A 22,182-nucleotide genomic window follows, 5' to 3' on the forward strand; every position below is an offset into this window, starting at 1 on the left:
TCTGCTCTGTATGTGGCCTTTAGTCTAGGTGAAGTAAGTTATGAACTATGGCAAAGAGCAGCAATTATGCCTTGAGCAAAATCTTTGGTCTTAGGTCAAAATTCTAATAATGAACTTCATCTTTAGCAGGACAATATCCCAAAGCACAAAGAATTGTTCCCCTCAAAATTATAATGGTTTTGTATTGACTCAGTGTCCAGACCTGAAGTCAATTAAAAATCTGATGTAATTTAAAAACGTTTGTAAAAAAGTGTGGGCAACTTGCCAAATCAAGATGCACCGCTGTAGCAAGATGGCTGTGCCCAATTTTTCCTCTCTTTTGTTTTGAAGATGAACTTTGAAATGTCATACATAATTATTAAAATGTACTTGTTTTACCAACCTTATTGTACCACCTTTCCTTTCCACCACCTTTCCTTTTGAATACAGGACTGTTAAGAACCTGGAAAAATCCCAGACAAGAATGAGGAGCACATGCAAATTCCACACAGAGCTGAGATTTGAACCGAAGACCTCTCGGCTACGAGAAGTCTAACCACAAGTGTGCTAACCACGAGCCAATTGACAGTACACTCTAAAAACACTTGGGATAAAAATAACCAGTTTTGGGGTCCAAAGAAGATTTTTGCATCTATTTTAACAATTTTATTTTAACAACTTTTTGAGTTATTTTATACAAAATACTCCATACTCTTTTTAGACTATCAATAAAACGTTCTTTGATTTCACGACAAAGTAACTGTGTTTGTATTAGAGCTGTCAGTTGACCAGATTAATTGCAATCAATTAATTACAGTCATAGTTCAAGCATTCTATTTTAGTTGCATTAATCTTATATTCATATGCATGTTCTTTATGCTTTGTGTATGCAAATTAGATTTTTTCTATGCATCAGGCTTCTTGTGTTAGAAAACAAAGGTTAATCATACCCTGAAGTGGGCAGATTGGCTGTCATTGTTTTCGACATCACTGATAGGCTCCTGCTGAAGGTGGGAAGGCAGAAGGTAGACGTGAAAACAGAAGAGCATTTGAGAGTTGTCAGTCCTTTTAAAAATACCCCGATGGCACATTTGGTAAAGATAAAATGCATTCTTTGAAAGGAGTCTGCTGGCCACAAAAGCAGTAAGTTTAGCCTGCAACATAAATGCAAAGCACAAAGCTAGGATTGCAGCCGCAGCTAACAAGAGTAACGATTGGTTTTACTCTGGCCTCCAAATGACTTTCTCATGCACCTTGCTGCAAGTCTGCAAATAGCTGTTAAATGGGAAAGTCAAAAAGTACCTCCTCAGTTTTTGCTACGAGCAAAAGCAAAAGTGAAAAAGCACGAAAACTAACAGTGTTGATTTTTCTTTCCCCTGTTTTTCATATGAACCACCCCAAAAAGTTTCTTTGGTAGCTACCTGAATGAACATGGAAGTTCCAATTGCATCGAAGGACTCAATGGATGAGAGATTTAAGTACTATTGATGTGTTTTTAACCCGCTGAATGATTTTTAATTCCTTTAAAGAAAACTTTATTAATCACTTTTATGAGTTAAGTGGTTCCTGGATATATTTCCCTACATAGACAATGGCTTGTGTTTGTATAATGGTATTGTGCCGTTATGCAAACACAGGCCATTGCCCATTTCATTTATGGGTTTGTTTTATAGCAACAACCAGGAGTAGATTAAGCACTAAATAATACATTAAAATGTACTTCTGTGAATACTATTAAAGAATACTTTGCAAAAAAATTCAAGTACAATTTTTGGGTTAGCTTGACATTTAGTATATTAGTCAAAATGGCCAAAAAAGACAAAAAGGGAGCTGACATCTACTTTACGGTGTATGGTTTTACCAGCATTCTTTGTTGCCAGTAACTCTTGTGAATGTGCTTTGATTTTGTAAAATTATACTGTAAAAACATTATACTGTCAGTAAGTTACTTAACAGAGGTGTTGTTTCTAGTCATGTATTATAGTGGACACCGTTTGTTTTAAATGAATACTGAATGTATATACTGGACAGTTTTGGTGATCTATTTTGTTAAATTAACACATTTTCTGTTGTTGAACTTCAAGTAAACAGTTTGAAATCAATGAGCCATATGGAGCCATGACGTCAAATATTCGGTACAAGAACTTACAAAACCATTGTCCTTCCAAGGTCACTCCTATGCAGACATAACCCATACTTGTGTACATGCTTCACAATCTGAGGCGATGAGGGATTCACAATTTCATTTACAGTAATTTTTTCTATTCCGTTTTGTTTTGGGGCTACTTAATCGATTGTGCGTGTCCCTTGACAAGCCTTCTGAGTCAATGGGGTGGCGGTGGTGGGGTGGGGGTGGGGGGGGGGGGGGGTGACTCACGATTGTGTATGTATGTGTGTGCGTGAACAGACCAATAGGCAGCCGCAGCTCCTCATATAAATAAGGCATAAAAATGTTCTTGAGGAAGACAGTGCTCACTTGTGCACCTCTGGATAATATGTCATTGGCGCGCTTTGCAACAGTCTCGGGATATCAGCAGCTCTGAGCCTTTCAAGCGTCTACTTTTGTGGATTCCGCTACCTGTGGGTGCTCCTGCCTGCCGGTGAGTCGTCTTGCTTTCTTTTCCACTGACACTAATTGTGACATCTTGTGAGTCAATATATAGCTACGTGGCACCATACACCAAACAGAGGGACAAAAATATCTCATCCATCAGTTTTTAGGAGAATTACACTAGCAATACATTTAGAGATTGCTGCAAAACGAATTAATTGTCCTTTTCTGTTTTCTTTGGGGTGGGGGGGCTAATTAAGTGTATTCGTTTCAGTAATTTGATGCATGTAATATGTCCATATTTTTCCTCCACGTGCCGATAATCCGTATCTTGAATTTTCCTGTGCAAGTCGGAATTTTGAAAAACGAATATTACTGCCGTTTCCTTGATCTCGTGTTTATTTCAACGATCGGCTGAGATTTACTGCGACTCCGACAGAATTGAATGGCTAATTGAGTTCAGGAAATATTGCAGCGTGTTTCCGAAACGGTTGTGTATATTACCAACGTGTATCCTTATGGTGTCAATCCTGTCAGTGCGCAAATATTCTTGTAACTGGGCATAATTTAGTTCCTGCAATATCACGCGCGAAATTATCAGTATAATTATATTATTATCTAATTCACTAGATTCTAAATGTGACAAAGTGGCTGATTTACCATTCTAACTGTTCTGCTTTGTTTGCAGTTGAATAATCGCCTCCTTGGAGATCAGATAAAGGAAGAGAGTGATGGCCACGTCGGAGCCGAGAGCCACCAGCGGGGAACAGGACCCCAACACCGCAAATTTAAGACCCTCATCCACAAGTATGTGAATATAACATATCGACCCCCGAGGGTCAGTCTAGTTAAGGCCGTCCTTCACCGAGACCTCACTGCTGTGCATGGGTGACAGTTATAAGGGTGCCTTGCTCAAAGTGCGCGCACTCACATCCTCCCTCCGTCCGTCTGGCTCTCTCCTCTCTGCTGTCACCCCGCCTTCTCTGTCTGGGGGAGGGGGGGCGACGCTTGCCCGGGTCATTTGCTGTGTGGGCTTCGTCGTTAATCACTGTGGTTAAAAACAGCCATCAAAGCTTTCTGTCTCTCGAGCTATCTGTCTGTCTGGGTGCAGCAGCGCGAAAAGCAGTGCGTCGGGCGAGGAAATAATTTCACATTGTATACATATACAATATACACATCGTGTATGTATGTATATATATGATTATATATATATGATTATATATATATATATATATGATTATATATATATATAAAAATGTGCAGTATATAAATGCTGTGGCACGCCAAATAATAATTACAATTTTCTTTAATAAATGTGAAATCATTATGAAAGCACAAATAAGCAAGATAATGTTTGTTATTTTGATATGACTCGCCCACGTACTGCTACCGGATGATGCTATTATCTCTGCTCTGCTTCGTGCACTCCGGATGGCTTGTGTCGTGTGGTCGCGCGTGGGTTTGTGTGAGCTTGCGCGTGAGTGTACGCTTCGACCTTAACGCTTTTCAACAGCTTGAAAAAAAAGGCTTTGTTGTTGTTGTGAAAGTTTCTCGCCCCCCATCCTCACGCAGTGGCTGTGTCGCTTTGCATTGGGTCCCGATGGACGTCATCTCCGCTCACGCATGTCCGCGCGCTCTTGTGTGAGACTGACTGTCTCATTGCCTGCTGTATAGACTTCACGACCATCACCAGCTCGCTCCAGTCACACACGGTGTTTTACTCAATTAATTCCCACCCTCCTCGGTGAGCTCATTTCACGGGTGTTAATTCCCGACCCCTTTGGCTGCATGGGTGTGTGCAAGTGTGTGTGCCAGCAGCGTGTCCCTATTGATTTGGCCTTATAGGTCGGAAATGTTATGACTTATCCCCGTATGTGAGGGACAGGAATCCTTAACAAAAAAATATTCTAATAACGAAAAATGTATGGAGCTGGGTATTATTTGTGTACTTCACTTTAAACTCATTTACACATTGTCTTAATTGAATTGTTTACGTTAGTGGACTAAAAGGACCGAATGAGCGTAGGTTCTTATAAGGAGAAAATTCGAATCCATTGTGTCACACCTGGCCAAATAGCCGCACGCTTCACGCTTCCACTGTGCTTGGCCGCCTTTGCATCAACCTCCCGCCGCTTTATACCTCAGAAACTTAAAGGTTTATTCTGTTTTAGCCTACGAATATGCGTGGATGCATGGCTGTACACGGAAACTGGGCATGAGGATTTGTGGTAAGTTTTCACCTGCATCTCGCAATTATATCGCCGTGGCCTTTATTCGATGCTTTTTCAAGCGAGTTTCTAAGTCAGAACGTATCAAATACGCGAGTCTAAAATAGAGTAGGCCTATATTCTACTGCAGTAAACGTGCATCTTAGTTTAGATTACTACCGCCGTTCATATACGTTTTGCCACAGCGGGAATTATTTCACGACATTCGTGGTTGATTAAACAAACAAACAAACAAACAAACAAATGAATAAATAAATACAGCTATACCTTAATTATATTGTACATTATAATGATGTGAGTGGCAATTCGTTCCACAGATCACGAAACACACCTCATTAAATTGCAGTCAATACAGGAACAGTTAAAATAAATACGGCATTCATTATGTGGACTATTTCATATATTGTGTACTTTTGGTGTCAGATGAGTGCTGACAAACAGTCTGTGTTCTTTTGGTGTCAGGTGAGTGTTGACAAACAGTCTACCTCAGCGGAGAGGGTTGCTGTTATATGTTTGCGTTCGCAGCCATTTGGCTGCCTTCTGAAATAGGCCACTGTATATCGAGGCTGAGAGAACAAAACTGTCACAGTGTGTTAGCATCTTGGAAAGGTCAGTGGACATTACCCTGTGGGTCTGATGATGAGAGCTCCTCTCACCCACTCTGACCGCCCCCGGATCCTCCCCGTGTCTTTTCCATTCCACAATCGGGGACAAACCTTTTTCAGACAGCACGCAAAAAATATGCTTTAAATTGCACCTGGGGTCAAATTGTTTACAAGCGTTTTGAAATTTTGTAATTACGCTGTGTTCAAGAAATGACAAAAACAGTCTTGCAATATATGAAATGTGAGCTAATTTCGATGTCTAAATGTTTGTTAATTAAAAGACTATCACAAGATTAGCTCCCAATCCAAAACAATAAAAAAACATAAATTTGATTGCGACAAATGAGTTGGAAATTGACAAATAGATTGCAGGCAATAATTAAAGTAATTAGATTTCAATAGATTTGGAGCTTAATGTATTCAGGGTTTTGGGTGTGTCATTTCAAAATGAATGCACGATATTTTTAAAATACAAAATTTTATGAACTGAAAATAAAAATGCACGCGTTCATTTTTCCATTGTGTTGTTTTTTTTTCACATTTAGCAGGCCTTATGGGCCTGCACAAGGGCGAGCGGATCAATCACGGTACGGGCCTATAGTGGAAGCAGACATGCTGCGGTTCTGGCATCCTTCATTAACCCTCTTTATGGGGGTGTGTGTCTACTGGCGGTACGGGCCATAGCCGGAAGCTGCCCGAATCACTGAGCCGATCAGTGTGTGTGTGTGTGTGTGTGTGTGTGTGTGTGTGTGTGTGAGAGAGAGATTTTGCGCGCGCGCGCTGTGCGTGTGGTTGTGTGAGAGAGAGTGAGACGGGGGGTGTGGTTTATTCTATATATAGCCTAGGTTTGATTTGATAGGGCTTCCACCACATTGTTTTTAAATGATGCCGAAGCCCAATTAGTGACACATTCTTTTTTCACTTTCAAATTTTTGCATTTTTACAGATAAAAATATTGCGTGATGGAGATGTTTGGTGATAACTCGTGTACTTCCCCGTGCAACACCCTAGGGTTTCTGCAGAAGAACAACAGCCTGGAGGAGAAAGGCAGACTGGGTCAGAAGAACTTGCTCTCCTGTGACAACAGTGACAGGGACGCCCGCTTCCGACGTACTGAGACCGACTTCTCAAATTTGTTTGCGCGAGGTGAGATTAAATAAATAAACTGCATCGACAAGCATAAATTATCGTTACGTATAATCTATTTTGTATAAACTATTTTTGGGTCATTTTCTTCCACATCATCCTAGCTCTATTTTAGCCAAGGGGGACACACTCTTGGTAGTGTGATAACCAAGTGGTCGTGCATATGGGTGAAATTTCAGCTCCCGAATGTCTTCTTTCAATGCTTTCCCTCCGAAGTGAAATGCCTTAGGTTTATAGAGCAAAGCATTCTCCAAAATACTACACAAGGGTTAAAAAAAAGTTAATGAAGCTACACATTATCTTTTTTTTTTGTCAAGCGTGACCTGGCCATATATATAGGCAATCGAAATTGTCTATAACACTGTTTGAAAACCAAAACTCGTAAACAATGGTGCGATTTTTTTCCAGCCACTCAGTGAACAAAAAACACACGTTAACGAAAATGCTATAATTCATCATTTTTCAACACAAGTACAGAAGCAGGATAAAGTATGTAGAAATATTTCCCCTTGATGTCTTGTAGACTTGTTGCCTGCAAAGAATGGCGAGGAACCCACCATGCAGTTTTTACTGGAGGTGGTTGACATCCTAACCAACTACGTGAAGAAGACGTTCGACCGCTCCACCAAGGTGCTGGACTTCCACCACCCTCACCAGCTCTTGGAAGGCATGGAAGGCTTCAACCTGGAGCTTTCCGACCAGCCTGAATCTCTGGAGCAGATCCTGGTGGACTGCCGGGACACGCTTAAATATGGTGTGCGGACAGGTATGGAAAAGCAATGTACAAAACACATACGCAATGTATGGGATATATCTCATCACTTATAATCATTCTACTTGGCCAATTGGTGGCGTGAAAAAGGCGAACTGTAATGGCGTTGCTAAAAAGTCCATTTCAGCACCCCCCCTCTTAAAAAAAAAATCTCTTCAAAGTCCATTGCCTTATTTATTGCCCCCATGGTATTAATTCACTCGACGTCCCTATGCTCTCCCGTCTCAATTATTAAAGCAAGTGTCGCCTGAGGGCGTCCTAACGTGGCCTGTTTGCAGCTGTTAAAACGACAGCGCTTAAACTGCCCCTTGGGTTGCATACAGTATATCACTATGTGTCACTTTTCACTCGGAGATTCGTTAATGCTTTCTCGAGCAGCACGTGGGACTCGGAGCTGGCCGTGGTTCTGATCATCACTGTGAACTGTACATTGTGGGTGTATGCATCTATGCGTGTCTAAATCTAACAATGAACACTTCATTTACTGGGGACACGTGCACAATCTAAAAAAGACATAAAAGATCAGTATCAAAAGTTCTGCATTACAAATATAATAGTTTAGTATTGTAGTTGCAGTGGTGTATAACATTCTAGTTTATAATATTTTTCCACCATATTTACATTCTAGATTAAAATAGTGTTGCCACGAAATACAAGTCGCTTGACTTTCAAATTTTAGTGCCATGTGAGTCATTGTATAATCTTTTTTTCTTTTTTTGCTTTGACATGACCAAAACAATTGAAATAAAAACACTGTATGGAGGCCCTAAACTCACCGGCACCCACTTAACAAAAAGAAATAGATTGGCAACTTCAAATTGTGAACAATTATTTTAAAAGAGGCTCTTTATTTTCTGTATCATGCCCGGTTGAAATTTCTGTCAAATGAGATATACATCTGAGAAAATTGTAAGTTGTGTATATGTAAAAATTAACACACACATAGCTTTACCTTCTTCTAGTTTGCTTAGCTGATTGTTAGCTTTTAAGTGAAATATATTTGAACACATTTGGTGGGGTAAAGTGTAAATGGATATTATGAGTTTTGCATCGTTGTATTATACAGTGCATCCTGTCTATAAATGATGCCTAAAAATGCAACATATTGCTATGTGCTTGTGCTCTACTTGCCCCAGGCACAGACACCAGATGGAGCTGTACAATATTCATTGAGTTGATGCAAGAAATAAAAATAACGTTTTTTTATTATGTGTAATTGTTCAATTATTTAATTATATTTATAATTCTGTATTATAATTATATTATATAGTTCTGTTCAAAAAAAATCAAATGACGGTTTTTGCTGTTGCTTTGAGAAGCTAAAACCCGCTTATGCGCATTTCAGTTATACCTCTAAACACCTCTCACATCATACGCCACTGCAATCTGCATGATTACTGTACTGTGATATACCTATAAATTATTTTTGACTATTGTTAGAATTTTTTTTTTTTCAATTGCGTGCCCAATGCTGTGACCAAGTGCAGCTTAAACATTCTGCATACTTATCATGTATCACATGCTTTTTATATCCATGGCTGCATTTAGGCTGCAGGCATTTTTGAGGCTGACAGTGTGTGCGAGCACCTCGAATCTAAATGGCTGTCACATTATCACCTTGTTACCAGCTCAGTGCAACAATCTATTTAGGTTTAGTTGGCTTACTAAAGACACAAATTTCAGTAGTTACTGGAGACAGCAACAGCATTGCCGCAGACAATGAAAACCCTTCTGTCCTCATGTTTTTAACTGCTGTACACCTACTTTATGTTCTATGTATGTGTTTTCTCTTAGGCCACCCTCGCTTCTTCAACCAGTTGTCCTCCGGTTTGGACATCATCGGCCTGGCAGGAGAGTGGCTCACCTCTACTGCCAACACAAACATGTAAGTCATACACTCTCGTCTTTATTTCCGCTTGTGTTTGACACCATTAACCATTAATGGAAATCCCCCTCTGCATGGCATGACAGAATTTGCCGTTTGTAGGCCACTTGGCCCTCTGCAGCACCGCTAGTCATTGTAAATGCTGGTTTTTCCTGTAAGGACTTGTGAGTTGATAGAGTGTTGGCAGCTGTCGAGCTGCTCCGTGTATCACAGTCTGTCCCGCCCCAGGGGTGGTTAGATTGCATATTGATCTTGGGTCACAGTTACAATTGAGGCCCAGTCTGATAGAGGGCATGGACCACATCGACTTCACACCTTTTGGCAACACAGCGCACCCAAACACATACATACTAACTCCCAATAAAAACATTCATGCCATTGTATAATGTCAGAAAGACAAAACACTCATACTTTTCGAAAGGTGAGCAGCCTGTTATTTTTGCCCTGCGTATAAAATACAGAACCTGAAGAGAAACTACTAAAACTTCGGACTAATACATTTACCGGTGACATGATTATTTTTAATTGATGAAAAAATTGGGTTATAAATTGCCTCGTCGTTTTGGTATCCATGTTGCTTAAAGTGACAATGTGTAAGATTCAGACCGTTTTTCATTACGGACAGAAGGAGGTGCTGCATTTACCATTGTCCGTAGCAAACATGGCAACACTATAACAAACATGGCAGCCTCCAGAGGAATGCCAACCCCATGTAATATCATTTAATGATAACTAGAGCCACGATTATATTTAAAAACATACTGTTTTTTAAATTTATAATCATTTAATTTAATTCCTTTTTAATGAAAAACGGTCTAAATCTTATTCATTGACCCTTTAATGCCTGTGTTCTACTAAACAACAATTTAAAGTGGTTCAAATTTTAGATTAAAACTTATCGTCATCATAAAATTATTGTAATTGAAGAAAAACAATAAATGTACTAAACGGCACAATAGGTGTATGCAAGTTCCTATATTGCGAAAGAACCCTGACTAAACTATGTTGTTTGTGCTGCGAGAGTGTGACGAAAACCATTCTGCCCTGATTGTATGTACTTGAAGTTATTTTATGACACTCCACTGTGGGGTCCTAATTGTATCAAAAGAATTCACAAAAGTGTAATTCAATCCACAAATGTATAAAAAGAATCAGTATCCGTGACCAAAGTCACAAATGTGCAATGAGAATCCATAATTGCGTGGCTTAAGCCACAAATGTGTAACGAGAGTCACAAATGTGCACCAAAAATTCACAAATTCATGGCTGAAGTCATAGATGAGTACATAGATCTGTAATTAGGGCGATGTGTAAATATTTGGCCTCCTGGATTGGTTGTGATCTTACATGGGACTTTTGCTAATCCTGACTCATGAGAATCACAAATGCTAACCCGAGAGTTGAGTGTTGCTCCCTTGCAACTCAATTAGACCATCAGGGGGCGCTACCAGTGTCACTAAAAATGCCCACGTTGACAGCAGTCTTTTTAACCTGATCCAGGAGGCCAAGTGTTTACAGAACACCCTAATGATAGATGTATATATGCATTTGTGACTTAAGATGCACATTTGTGGATTTTTGCTGCACATTTATGACTCTTGTTACACATTTGTGATTTCAGCAGCGCATTTGTGGATTTGTTTTGGGCATTTGTGAGTCTTCTTAAGCATTTGTGACTTCAGCCATGCATTTTTGACGCTTACAATGCATTTGTGACCTTTGCTTTATGACCCCATATTCCATCTGAAGTTTGCAGTAAAACTAAACACACACAAAAATAAATGCATTATATAGTTAAATGCAAGACATGTACATATTTTGTTTTCGAAAAATTGACAGTGTTCATGCAAGCAGTCAATGTCAAATCCAGGTGACAGGCTAATTGAAATTAGCATTGAGAGTATTGGGTGTGATATTCCTTCAAGTATTAACTATTGACAAACAAATATTGTAATAACATGCAGACTGGAAATAAAGCAATACTTGAAGACATATCCTATTAATGTTAAATTCATAATATTATAATTAATAGTACGTATATCAATGTCCAATTCTGACTTCTTCTTTATCAAAACGGTAGCATGTATTTCCATGATTCTACGACACTACACTGCCCTCAAGAGGTCAACGCATTTATCAGCATCCCACCACTGTAAAAGATTTACTTCTCAACAATGGGCCAACAGCCATATAATATTTTTTAAAAAGGTGTAGCTCAATGTATATGGAAAATTCAAGCAGTCACTTATTTTGCCCACCTGGGTCAGGAATGAAATCTCAACATAGACATAATCTACACTCATTCAGACACTTAATGTGTCCAATTTCTCAAAACATTAGTCATGAAATCACCCTCTCTTCTATATCAGCACATCCCTCTTGGATGACTACACTCCCACATCCATCCATCCGCTTGCGCACACTTTCATAATGACACCAGTTTTTACACTCACTCACATCCACACCAGCTCTGGCTGTCCCAGATACAGCAGCGAGGGTTTCCAGTCCATTGACTGCAGGCTCATTGTGAGCTGGTCTGAGCAGATAGGCCAGCTGGGCCCCACACTGTCACACAATGCCCTCGGGCGCCACACAAAACCACGGCACACTGTGGAAAGTGGCTTCTGCGGCTCCCCGCCGAGCGCTCGTCGCATTGTTCCCGGCGGACACGGTCCGACTCGGCGGTGGCACACGCCGCGGAGGGGAAGAGGGAGGCTATGTGTCACGGGGTTAGTCACATAAAAGACACACAATCAAAGAGTCGCACGAACACAAGGAGCGCCCTTGATGATGATAATAAGGGCATTTAGGGTTTTTTTCCCTGGGGACAGGCAGGTGACTGAGGGGTAATTTTCACTCTCAAAAGACCAATGATTGGCTCTGATTGTGATAATCATCACCATTATTGTCATTATGTTGTGAAATGACTTGCAGGGAAGACAGAATTTTAAAGAGGTTTTCTTGTTTCTTGTCTCCTTTTATGGGAATACATAAAAGTGAAATATTGAAGGTTCGATATTTGTTTTTTCTTCTATTTTCTGAAAAAACACTGCAATTGAGTGGCAACCAGTTCAGGGGAGCCCTTGGCTTCTGCCCGAAGTCAACTGGGATAGGCACCAGTGAGCCTGCGACCCTTGTTGGGATAAACCACTCTAGAAAATGGATAGATGAATATTCTGAAAAAACATCATATTCTTCCTTTTGAACTGTCTATGCATATAATTTATGTAATGATCAAGTAATTTTCTTTTTTTTCCATCCCATTTAAACAACCTGCCCCCTAAAGACTTTTTTTTTTAGCTCTAATGTCCTTTCACTGTCCTCTCATGCAAGCCGCCCCCTCCGCTTCCTTTGTTTTCTCTTCTCTGTCTTTATCTCTTCCCTCTTGCACACAAAACACAAAGCCTTTGCCGTGCTGCAGAACATGGAGCGTAATTGCGGACAAGATGCTTTCGATGGTAATGGTGGTGCCCTAAGTGGCCTCATTACAAAGATGGTGGGAGGTAGAGAGTGGGTGTAAGACGTATGTGACACATTTATCCAACTTTCACTTCTACTGGACTTCTTTTGTTGCATAACACACCTTCATCCGTCTGACTTTTAATCTTTTTCTTTTATTTAACCACACTAAAGAGGAATTTAATTATAAACCATTTTTTTCTGTGACATGGTCAACACACACATACACACACTGTTATCTTTCCCTAACACACACTGAATTCCTCTCAGCTGTCAAATCAGCGCCATTCAGAATTGTGACTGAGGTTGGCAGGATTGACAGATAGCCATCACAGCATTGTGTGCTTTAATTAAACTACTCAGGGATTTCACAAGGCATTTGAATATGAATATTTGCAGTCTATAACACTCCTATCACACACTTTAATTAGCTCAGTCAGCACAGGCTCCGCTTTGCGCTCTGAGGACGGGATTATGGCAGACCTCATGGAAAACCAACCACGCTTTGTGTGTATGCATACAAAATTCTCTTCTTCCTGCACGCGTTGTTGTTAATGACTCTGATAGTGTTGCGATGCTCCATGATGTGCTGGTGTAAGCGTTTTATACCTTGTGATTGACAGGTTCACCTATGAGATCGCCCCCGTGTTTGTTTTAATGGAGCAGCTGACCCTGAAAAAGATGAGAGAGATGATTGGCTGGCCTGGCGGCGAGGGAGACGGCCTCTTCTCGCCAGGTTAGAAACAAAAGAATAGAAAATATGCATATTTTGGTCATTTGCTTAAAGCAAAAATCCCAGTATTGATTGGCAGTGGAACAATGACACATGTGATGTGTTTTGTGATGCTGCTTGACAAGTTGATCCTGTTTTCCGAAATAATGTAAATTACATTAATATATGACAGGTTCAAGATCTTGCTCCCTTGTTCCCCCCAAACGTGGTCTTTTTATAACTGGGATTCGTGTCCATTTTTTGATTTAGATTTTCATTTGAAACGTGTGTGTGTTTTTTGTCCAACAGGGGGCGCTATTTCCAACATGTACAGTGTGATGATCGCTCGTTACAAGTATTTCCCCGAGGTTAAGACTAAGGGCATGTCTGCTGCTCCTCGCCTGGTTCTGTTCACATCTGAACATGTATGTTATATGAAACTCAACCTCATGCACAAACACGAACACACAAAATTCATCAAGTAATTATTTAATAAACTACAAGCATTTCTGCATGTACATTTAATTGAATGTGACAAATTAATTAAATCAATAGATTTTAATGAAATTACTTCATGGCTAAAATGACGGAGGGGGGGGTAGTTTGCCTACAGCTGCCTTAGAGAATTGTGTAGCTGTGATTAGGCCACAAAAGCGCCATTGCCCTTGATGGCTTATTGACCAATTGGATCAATAAGATGGCCATTGTTTACCTGATGTGTGTTTTTCCTGTAGAGCCACTACTCCATAAAGAAGGCTGGTGCTGCTCTTGGTTTCGGCACTGAGAATGTGATTCTGCTGAGCACAGATGAGAGGTAATGCAAAGATTTCTTTGTAAAAATACATACGTTCAGTGAAACGCTTACAGGTGCATATTCATTCTCGAACAATCCAGTGTGACCAAAGTTTTCAACATCTTGCCTTTTTGAAATTTCTGTTTCAATTCATTTGGACAAATGTGAGGATGTCAGCATTCGACAGCTTAGGCTTCGCAGTTTTTGAGAGCAAATCCCTTGCTCACGCTCGCCAATTGACACCGGCGCAATGTTGCAAAATCGCTAACTGGCAAAAGGTTTTTCTGTCACTGCTGCAGTTCAGCGCCCGTTTAAGGTGCTTTATGGCTATCACACTGCTCCAACGGTTGATACAGTTTAGGCCATCTATGACAAAACTCTCAAAACTGAATCTGTTGTTTGTTTTTTGGGTTGTTCTTTTGTGTCCTAAAGGCTAGGTTCAAAGGATATCATTATGGATTTGTGGAGTCCTTTGAGACTTTTTTATGATAGGGTTATAAAAGTAAATTTGACTTGAATCTGTTCTTGACAACTATGCAGGGGAAGGCCTGTCACTTCTAGTCTACCATCACTGATGAAAACACCAAATTTCAAAGGGGAGCATATGATGCTGAGAAATCAATCAGTATCTCTCTGTAGCATCTGCTAAATAGCACTTTTACTGATGCTGAGATCCAGTGAAGCCCTTTGAATAGGCTCTTTGGCATTTTGGAAATGCCTGCTCTAGAAGTTTTTTTTTCTACCCTTTTACTTTTCCCTTCTGAAAGATAAACTAATGCTAAACATAGCAAGGCATTTTCAGCTGCAAGAAGGATCATGTTTTGTCTACAATTAACACTTTTGGTGCCAGAATTCTTTCATTAAAATATTGTATCTTTGGATCAAAAGGTTGTAGCTTGAAAATGCTTAGGGATAAAGAAATACTGTTAAAGTTGACCTGGTGCAATATTTCTACTTTGGCACTTAAAAGGATAATGATAAATAATTTTGCTATCAATTTGAACTGTAGACAAAATTGAAAACTTGTGACTGATGAAGATGACTGAATAAGTAAATTACCTAGGGATGTCATTGTTGAACCCTAACCCTTTGTGATTAAAGGCAATGTAAATCATTTAAAATTGCATCAATTGTATCATCAGTGGTTATAAGTAGCAGCCGTCCAATGTGTTGTTTGCCACCATTTGATCCTATTTTGAGACACTGTGGATGGTATAAATTGCACTGTGTAATCGAACAGTGTGACCAGTACCTTAAATCTTCTCTTTGGGACAGAAAAACATCTTGCCAGGCCACAAAAATTATTGTGGGTGAGCCATAGGTATGGGGATGATATACAGTATGAAATGGTGATTGCCTCAAGTAAATGAATTGAAGTATTATGTCGTATTTAAGTGGTTATGTTATGTTCCACTCCTCAGGGGAAGGGTGATTCCTGCTGATCTGGAGGCTAAGATCATTGATGCCAAGCAGAAGGTGGGGTCTTATTTTTATTTTCCTTTTTTTTTGTCTGCTTTTGTCTCAAATGTTCATGTTACGTGTGTGTATTTCACAGGGTTACGTGCCATTATTTGTGAATGCCACAGGTGGTTCCACTGTCTATGGCGCCTTTGACCCCATCAATGAGATTGCTGATATTTGCGAAAAGTACAATCTGTGGCTGCATGTTGATGTAAGTCTCAAATGATATTTTGACATAAATCATATGAACCTAATTATATTAGTAAGGCCGAGTCATTGTTGTGACACATTTAGCCAGGGGTGTCACTCGCTTTTATGAACACAGGGCTCATCCCCCAGTATTATGTATGGGATGTGGACGAAGAGCACATTTTAAAAGCAGCACTCAAACGCTGATAATCCTGTCTAATTTTAAAGTCAACAGTTTAGCTGTTGTTTTTTTAAACAGTTTTTAATACGATACACAAACACAGTAAATACGTTTGTAGCATTAACGACCGAAGCTAAAGCAAGACAACTTTGCTGACACAAAGTGGGCCAAGAATTTACAGAGAAAACTTCACCTTCTACGAATTAATAATGTTATCTAAATCAACTTAACAACTACAACCGCCAGCAGCTCAGTTGATTGCACTTTCGTGACTTTGTGCAGAGTAGAGAAATGATTTTTCATGACATTTTGGCTCACAGCACAACTGTTTGCTCTGAAATTCTTTTGAAGCTGTGGCTATAACATTTTGATGGCACATGTGTCTAATAGTTCCATATGACTATTAGACAGTCTGCAAATGATATATTTGAAATTCTTTAGATTTACATTCTGACGTTCTGCTTTTGGGCACCAGCTAAATAATTGTTACCACCATATCCAGCAGTAAATACATTTACATGAAAAACATCCAAACTTCATCCTTCTTGCGCTCGCTTTACTTATTTTAATTGCCCTGTTTGCTACCAAGGATAGTGTTGTGACTGGACTAACAAAACCTTTTTGCACTTAAATTGAAGCCACCGATGACTAATTTACATTCTGCTATGTATGTGCAAGATTGGTCACAGAAAAATCCTGAACAGGATTAACAGTAAAAGTAGACGTTTGCTATTTGATCATATGGAACAAAGTGAATAAAGACCCATGGCAAGGGGCTGTTTGAATGTAGTATGTGTTGCTGACAAAGTCAGGTGTCAGAAGAAACTGCCAGAGGCCGACAATGTGTTTCAGGACTTTATTACACAATTTGATTCAGTTGAGAGGCGCATGGTACACTTTTAATTCAGCTGCGCAACACTGCACACACCCAACACTACAAGTCATTTTAAATAAAACAACAAGCCATAGCACAATGTTCAAACCATTGAACATCCTTTGGCCAAACAAATTATTTGAGCAGCATGAAAAGGGCCCAAAGTTCATCATAATGGCATGAAATATAAACATGGGATGGTGACTGGCTAAAATCTCAAATACACACCTCCATGAGTTGCCCATTATTCCAATTCAATCCATAGGCAGTTCAAGCAGCTGAAATTGATGCATGCCTTAACTCAGGGTTATCAACCACGGTTTAACTAAGGCTCTGAAAATCGTCCAACCACACCCCTACCTTTTGCTAACAGTGTTGTCTCCATAGGGACTTTTGCTAACAGTGTTGTCTCCATAGGGAGCGTGGGGTGGTGGTCTGCTGATGTCCAGGAAGCACCGCCATAAGCTCAATGGAATTGAGAGGTACATTTCCTTAAACAACACTATATTTTCTGTATTTCCAGTCAATTCAATTGAATATCCATTTTAATCTTTTCAGAGCCAACTCTGTCACATGGAACCCTCACAAAATGATGGGCGTGCCCCTGCAGTGTTCAGCCATTCTTGTCAGAGAGAAGGTACTGAGCTCAAACAATGTATAAGACGCATATAATATCTAAATAGCGGCAGCCATTCTAGTATCTGGTCGCGAAAACTCCTTCATCTTTATATTGTCTGAGAAGGTCTTCAGATGATTATTTATAGAAAAAGGTAGAGAGATTTGATCATACGTATGTGTGTTTGCAGGGATTAATGGGAGGCTGTAACTCCATGTGTGCTGGTTATTTGTTCCAACAAGACAAGCAGTACGACGTCACTTATGACACAGGCGACAAAGCCATCCAATGCGGACGGCATGTCGACATATTTAAGTTCTGGCTCATGTGGAAGGCCAAGGTAAAAGATCAGAGACGACCTTTGAAATAAGCTCATGTACACATGGCCTGCTATTTCTCTAGCATTATTATGGACCCCTTTTATTGTTTATTTCACAGTTTTAATAAATGTTTCCTCTTCTCAGGGCACTATTGGATTTGAGCAGCATATTGATAGGTGCTTGGATCTGTCTCAGTACCTGTATAACAAGATCAAGAACAGGGAGGGATATGAGATGGTGTTTGATGGAGTGGTAAGACATCCAAAATTGTTTTTTAATGGATTTGCATGCATTTCAACAGTTTCATACTTGTGACTATTTCTGTCTACAGCCTCAACACACCAATGTTTGCTTCTGGTACATCCCACCCAGCCTGAGGGGAATGCCAGACAGTGAGGAGAGGCGAGAAAAGCTCCACAGGGTGAGACACTTGTCATTACAGATGTAGTAGAGCATTTCATAATGATGATGTAAATGATAGGTGCCAGGACACTTTTGTTTGGTAAAATACAATTGGACATTAACAGAACATGTGTGCTTGTTTAAGTATTTTGACTTGTTGGGATGTTATTGAGCTAAAAGGATCACAAGACTGCCTAGTGCCATACCGTCATGCAAGCCTATTCTAATGGGACAGTCCTGAACCAAACCGCCCTCATCTAGTTTACTGAAGGCAGTTTTTCACGGGTACAGTGGAAATAAAAAGTCTGCACACCCCTGTATGGATACTGTTTTTGTGATGTAAAAGAAATGGTACTAAAATAGAAAACTGGCAATGGATATGAGCTATAACCTGCAAAACTGAATGGAAATTATCTAAATTGATCATCTTCTTAGGTGGGAAAGTAAATTAGTAGGTTGTATAATTGTGTCCATCCTATAATAATTGCTGATATGCTGTGTTAAAAATTAACCAATCACATCCAAACTCATGTTAATTGTCACCATTTAAACTGACTCTAATTGACTCCAAAGTAGGGATGGGATGAGATCTCATACAATGAGGTCTTGCAAAATTAAAATTCAGTGAAATTTCTTGTCCTTGCACAGCATGAGATCGTTTTTCTTTTGGCAATGAAGTACACAGGAGAATGGCCTGCTTTTTCATTCTCTGCGCTTGATTTTTACTCCTCTGCATGACGGTAAAGCACTCATAAATGTGGTCCGACTTTTCCATATACCTTTCCATACCAAATGATGTATGGACACAAATGCTTGTGCTTTGACATGAAGGCTTTTATTTTGAAGTTGTTCTCGAAAGCATGTCATGACTAAAGAAAGTGATGCTCCCCAAGTGAGTCACGACTGGAGTCACAACTCCTGATACAAACAATCCAACATTTATCTGAATTCACATTTCAAGGAGCTAAAGAATGACTTAATTGTGCTGACATTTTATTGTACTTTGCTTGTCAGCAGCCATTAGTGCAGCGCCTAGCATAAATTAGCCGCTTGCTTAGCGCACAAGACCCAGTTAAGACTATTGAGGGTTGTCGGATTACTTTTTAAGGGGTGTTTAATAGACGGAGAGGACTGCACACTTTGAGGGCGATGTTCTGACATAATTTCTGTTCCTACTGATCACAAACCAGGCTGATTGTAATGTGTCTTCTGTGTTTTCAAAACACTTTGAAAACAGGAGTTATTTCGGGCATTAGCCATAGCGTTAGCCATAATCGTAACCGCTGTTTCTATAATTCCAAAAGCCTATAATGTACTGTCTTTGATACAAAAATTGCTTATTATCAAAAAACATCATACCTACCATAAAATAACGTGGGGGCAGCCTCATATTTTGAGGTTTTGTTATTTCAGGTGGGACTTTGTTCGCTTTCTTTCTTTCTTTCTTTCTTTCTTTCTTTCTTTCTTTCTTTCTTTCTTTCTTTCTTTCTTTCTTTCTTTCTTTCTTTCTCCAGCCATTGTGTTGCCTACAACCTATAGTTCATGTTAAAAGTGCAAACGGTTTTGACTTGATCTATGTATCATATTGTTCTCATCACAAAATCTATACAAATATGTGCACTTATATCTACTGTTTGTACAGAATGTTTGGTGGGGTTGTCTTTGAGTGATTTAGCAACATGTATTAGCAAGCTTGCCGTCTAATGTTAGCTTAAAACTGTGTAATCCCTTAAAAGACCACATCTGCACGTACAATATATTAATTATGTCTGAATTTCCACCACGTCTATTTTGGAATCAACTTGGCAGCTGACAAAGCGAAAAAAAGCAATTTACCTCATGTAACATCTTTTTGACTGACACTTCAAATATTCATAATCAATTATCCTTTTAAAAGGTCGTGGTTGGGAGATCCGTCGGGTTTTTCCCACCTGGATAAATATGTGATGCCACAGTGAAATCTCCTGTATGATGTGTTTTTTTTCTTTTCATTTCCAGGTTGCGCCAAAAATTAAGGCCATGATGATGGAGTCAGGGACCACCATGGTGGGCTACCAGCCTCAGGGCAATAAAGTCAACTTCTTCCGTATGGTCGTCTCCAACCATGCGGCCACCCAATCTGACATCGACTTCCTCATTGATGAGATCGAGAGGCTGGGTCATGACCTGTAAACCTCCTTTCACATCCCTCTTGTGTTCTTTTACATGTTGTATTTCTATGGCACATCATTCTAAGGATTGAACCCAAGAATAAGACTGCAAGACCCTCTGCCCCTTCTGTCCTCCTTTAGTTACATATATGATAACGACATAGTTTCAGGTAACTGACGGATGTGTGCTGTGGGAAGCCTTGTCCTGCGTGTGCTCAATCTAGTGTCATTTAATGTAGATTGTTGTTCAACGTGTGCGTGAATGTGCCTGTGTGCTCAATGTGAGCGAAAAGCAGAAAAGCACAGCTCCAAATCTGACAAGCATTACAAAAATATTCTTGTGTACACAAGAGAGAGGGTGGCTCTTTATATATAGAAGTATGTTAGAGCTATTTATCAAAGATAAGATCATGAATATATGCGCACAGCATAGTTACTGAGTGTAATATGCTGAGAACGAACCACTGGCTGCTTAGATCTGTCATTTTCTCAAAGTTGGACAGGTCCATGTCCATGAAACAACGGGTGCAGTTGTTCTATGTTTGTGATGATGATTTTAAAATGCTGACTCATTGTCTGTTTCATGCAGTCATGTGATAACTGTATTTGTTCTTTAAAAGTATTTATTCATGTATGATTATATAGAAACTATTTGCTTTTTCATTGTAAACAGATTCAGGTATTTTGAAGTAAATGTATCTTCATGTAGTAAATGGTGATAATTTGAAATTGAGATATTAGTGACTTTGGCGGCCAAAGAAAGAATAGAGCGGAAATAGTGCAAGACATTATTCCTCATATATAACTTATAGATGTTTGTAATATGTGACCCTCAACTGCGATGCAATTTCTATTGTATGTATAATTCTGTGATTGTGAGTCTTTGAATGTGTGAGGTGGCTGACTGGCCTTCTGACGGGATGGAGAAAGAAACCTACAGCGTGTGTTCCTCTCCTATGAGCGAGGAGCATAGGAATGTGAGAATGTATACTCTCTTCTTGAGAACGGGTAGCAAGAATTGTGATATCTGTCGGAATTCTAACGCATTTACTGTAATATAGAATATTTATTGTAATACATATTAAATGTATTTCCAGTATTATCGGAGCTCAGCGGAATATCTTGAGGAGTTCCATGTTGTGTCTTTGCACTAGGTTCACCTTTCGTTCCTCCATTGTAAATGGACATGTATAATGGCAGTATTTTGAGATATTTAATTAATCATTGATGGTAACCAGGGACCATTATGCAAATAGGATTATTGCATAAATCATACTGAAACCATTTGTTGTGAGGAATTCCTTTATGTGACCAGTATGGTTTTGAGATGAATACAATACCCGTAAGGAATGTTACCCAGGAGATTATCTGGAGGCACTTTAACAAGAAAAAGAAAAACACTTTGTCTCTTTATGATGTTTAATAAAGTCTATTATGAGTTGATGAATCTGCATTATCCGTCTTCACTTTTTTTGCGCCATAATACTGCGCACGCACATACATGCACAGGGGCACACACCGACCTATACATGTATATAAACATTTCCTTATGTGGGTCAGCAGTGGTGGCCAAATCACTGCCCATCAAGTCCTCCTGGCTACCAGCGAAATTCCTCCCTCATATTCCATAACCAAAAGATCCTTTCTGCTGCCTCCCCAGTCCTGCGAGCTGCCGTCTTTCCCTCCCTCCCTGTCACGCCAATAGTTGTGAGCACCCGCCACACCAACAGGGCAGGGAACCCTCTACAGCCGACCTTGACTGGGGAGAGCCATGCTTGCCGTCCTTTCTCCCTGCAGTCATGCAAAAGATACTGGTATTTGGTGCTTTTTTGCTCAAACGCCTACTCACAACCCTCCTT

General features: G+C 39.8%; 1 protein-coding gene across 2 annotated transcripts; it reads left to right on the forward strand.

The window, feature by feature from the left end:
* Positions 1-2,414: 2,414 nt before the first annotated feature.
* On the forward strand, positions 2,415-21,770 carry gad1b (glutamate decarboxylase 1b). 2 transcript variants are annotated; one of them, XM_088428991.1, is made up of 17 exons: positions 2,415-2,579; positions 3,219-3,337; positions 4,702-4,758; positions 6,375-6,509; positions 7,033-7,275; positions 9,076-9,166; positions 13,249-13,361; positions 13,647-13,762; positions 14,072-14,151; positions 15,552-15,606; positions 15,686-15,802; positions 17,253-17,317; positions 17,394-17,472; positions 17,642-17,791; positions 17,916-18,023; positions 18,103-18,192; positions 20,172-21,770. In XM_088428991.1, exons 2-17 carry the CDS (start codon positions 3,262-3,264, stop codon positions 20,343-20,345), a joined length of 1,749 nt encoding a protein of 582 aa, XP_088285117.1. In that variant the 5' UTR covers positions 2,415-2,579; positions 3,219-3,261; the 3' UTR covers positions 20,346-21,770. The 2 variants fall into 2 exon arrangements, with proteins under 2 accessions (XP_088285117.1, XP_088285118.1); XM_088428992.1 differs by lacking the exon at positions 4,702-4,758.
* Positions 21,771-22,182: the final 412 nt, after the last annotated feature.

The sequence above is a fragment of the Hippichthys cyanospilos genome, chromosome 12 (assembly GCF_059441005.1).
Source record: "Hippichthys cyanospilos isolate Australia breed blue-spotted pipefish chromosome 12, RoL_Hcya_1.0, whole genome shotgun sequence".
Taxonomy (NCBI): domain Eukaryota; kingdom Metazoa; phylum Chordata; class Actinopteri; order Syngnathiformes; family Syngnathidae; genus Hippichthys; species Hippichthys cyanospilos.